Raw genomic sequence first — 2,132 nt, 5'->3', positions numbered from 1 at the left:
GCCTGGGCAATCCGATGGGTGTACTGGGAGCAATTCCCAGACTCCCCTACTTGCTCTCCACCCCTCCCCAACTCTGCTGACTGAACGTGGGACCCCCAGCAGCCCCAGAGCCACTCTTTCACACAAATTCCCCCCCTCCATCCCTGGAGGCGACTCACGGGAACACCCAAACCACCAGGACCTTTGTCCAGGCGGGCAGCATAGGAGGGCTTCCCGGGGGACTCCCAATTCCCAGGAGGAAAAATGTATCAGAGTCACAGATCTAAATAAACTGCCCCGAAACACAAAAGACCGAACCAAAGCAGAGCGAGAAAATAAAACCACCTACATAAGTTGCAAAAAAAAAAAAAAAGGAGTCTTGGTTCTATTTGTTCTGCAGTAAGTTCATCCACGTATACAAAGAAACGCCAGGAGCATTAGAGTAAGAGGAAACAGGAGGTTCCTTGCCGCGGTCAAGGAATCTGCGCCCCCTCCACGACCCCGCGCGGTTTAGATGCGCCGTGTCCCGGGCAGAGGTAAGTCTATCACCCAGGTACATAGTTCCTGACCCAACACAGCCACCCGGCTTTGGCTCGCCAGTCCAGCTGGCATTTGATCCTCCAAGGGAAGCAGCCTCCGTTCAGAGTCCCTTCACCTGGTCGCCGTGAGCCTAACGGGGCCCAAGCGGCAGCAGGTGCCGTCTCTTCGGGGCGCGCTCAGGCGATGGAAGAGATCTCGCTGTGTTTCCGTCCTCGGCAGAAAACAGTCCCGGGGGAGGGACAGCGGCTGCCCTGGCTGCTGGCGTGACAGCAGAAGACCGAGGACATTAGCAGGGCCAAGGCGACCACCGAGGCGAGCACCCACCGGATGACGCCCGGGTAGACAAAGGGCAGAATGAGGACAATGAGCAAGACCAGCAGGAGCAAGTGCACGGCCAGGCGCCGGGCGGCCACGCGGTTGGCGTTCGCCGCGTCCTGCGCATCCTCTCCCACAACGCCGGGGTGCCCTGCCGCCGAGGGGGCGGAATCTGCCAGTCTCTGCGGACAGAGCCGCACCTCTGCCCACCGCCGGCCCAGTCGCCCCACCACGGCCTCCTGGTCGCGCAGGCTGCAGATGAGGCCCCCGGGGACAGAGGTGGCCTGGCGGCACAAGGGGCAGGTGACGGACCAGGTGTTGTCCTGGACACACAGCAGGAGCTTGAGGCAGACGGCACAGAAGGAGTGCTGGCAGCCCAGCAGCTTGGCCGGCCGCGTACAGCTGTAGGGCTCCCGGCACACCAAGCACTCCATGTCGCCATCCGCGGAGCCCCAGTGCCCTCCTGTCGGGCCCTCGGCCTTGGCGGAGGGGGGTGTGGCTCTTGCGGAGACGGGCTGGGGCTGCTCTGGGACCCGCGGCTGCAGGACGTCCGCACAGGCCATTCCGGGCTCGGAGTCAGCGGGACCAGGCAGCTCGGGGCCTGAGCGTGGACGAAAGGTGACCGCTGGCGCTGCCGCTGGGACCTGGATGCTGTCTGGCCTTGGGCCGGGCTTCTCAGCCTCCCTCGCCTCCTCCTCAGGCGCCTGGTGACAGCAGCCGTCTATCACCCCTTCTCCTGGGGCTACTCAGCTTGGCTCTTGGCTTATGTCTTCTCCTGAGTTATTATTATTTCTTTTCTGGAAACCTAGGGTTAATCAGTAACTCGTGAACCTGGGGACCTTGAGTTGCCTGATAGGAAGGCCGGAGGGGGCAGGGCCTGAACTGTGAGTCAGGACTTTCCGGTTGGGACCAGGTGTCTCAGGAGCCCCAGCACGAGGGTAGCTGATGAGCTCTGAGATGCATTAGGATCCCCACCCTCTCCTGCCCCCTGGAGCCTTTAAAAAATGCAGATCTCTAGGCCCAAACCCAAAGACTGCAATCCTCCTGCAGGTCTGGGTGGGATCTAAGAACCTCCTGGCACAGTTAACAGACATCTCTGATCATGATGCTGATGCGGGTGGTGGGGAGAACCCACTTTGAGAAAGACCACTCCTAGCCAGGTTTCAGGCAAAACTTTCCAGAGGTCAAGATGGGTGGACAACAGTTCTGTGCTTTGAGCACGTTTGCTGACAGGTGACCTCGTGTAAAAGGGACATGAAGGGGGAAAAAAAAAACAAGTGAGTGGGTAGCAAGGGGTG

At 60.3% G+C, this 2,132-nt stretch overlaps 1 protein-coding gene across 1 annotated transcript; it reads right to left on the bottom strand.

The window, feature by feature from the left end:
- Positions 1 to 337: 337 nt before the first annotated feature.
- RNF186 (ring finger protein 186) lies at positions 338 to 1,580 on the bottom strand. Its single transcript, XM_080801811.1, has one exon. The coding sequence runs from the start codon at positions 1,395 to 1,397 to the stop codon at positions 696 to 698; it is 702 nt and encodes a 233-aa protein (XP_080657937.1). The 5' UTR covers positions 1,398 to 1,580; the 3' UTR covers positions 338 to 695.
- Between the last annotated feature and the right edge of the window lie 552 nt (positions 1,581 to 2,132).

The sequence above is a fragment of the Martes martes genome (assembly GCF_963455335.1).
Source record: "Martes martes genome assembly, chromosome: 4".
In the NCBI taxonomy this organism is placed as follows: Eukaryota; Metazoa; Chordata; class Mammalia; order Carnivora; family Mustelidae; genus Martes; species Martes martes.
The sequence above is the reverse complement of the archived record's forward strand: the minus strand, read 5'-3'. Positions and strand labels throughout refer to the sequence as shown.

What these genes read in the sequence shown, in the direction of transcription:
- RNF186 (XM_080801811.1), bottom strand. Translation starts at nt 1,397, where the DNA reads ATGGCCTGTGCGGACGTCCTGCAGCCGCGGGTCCCAGAGCAGCCCCAG.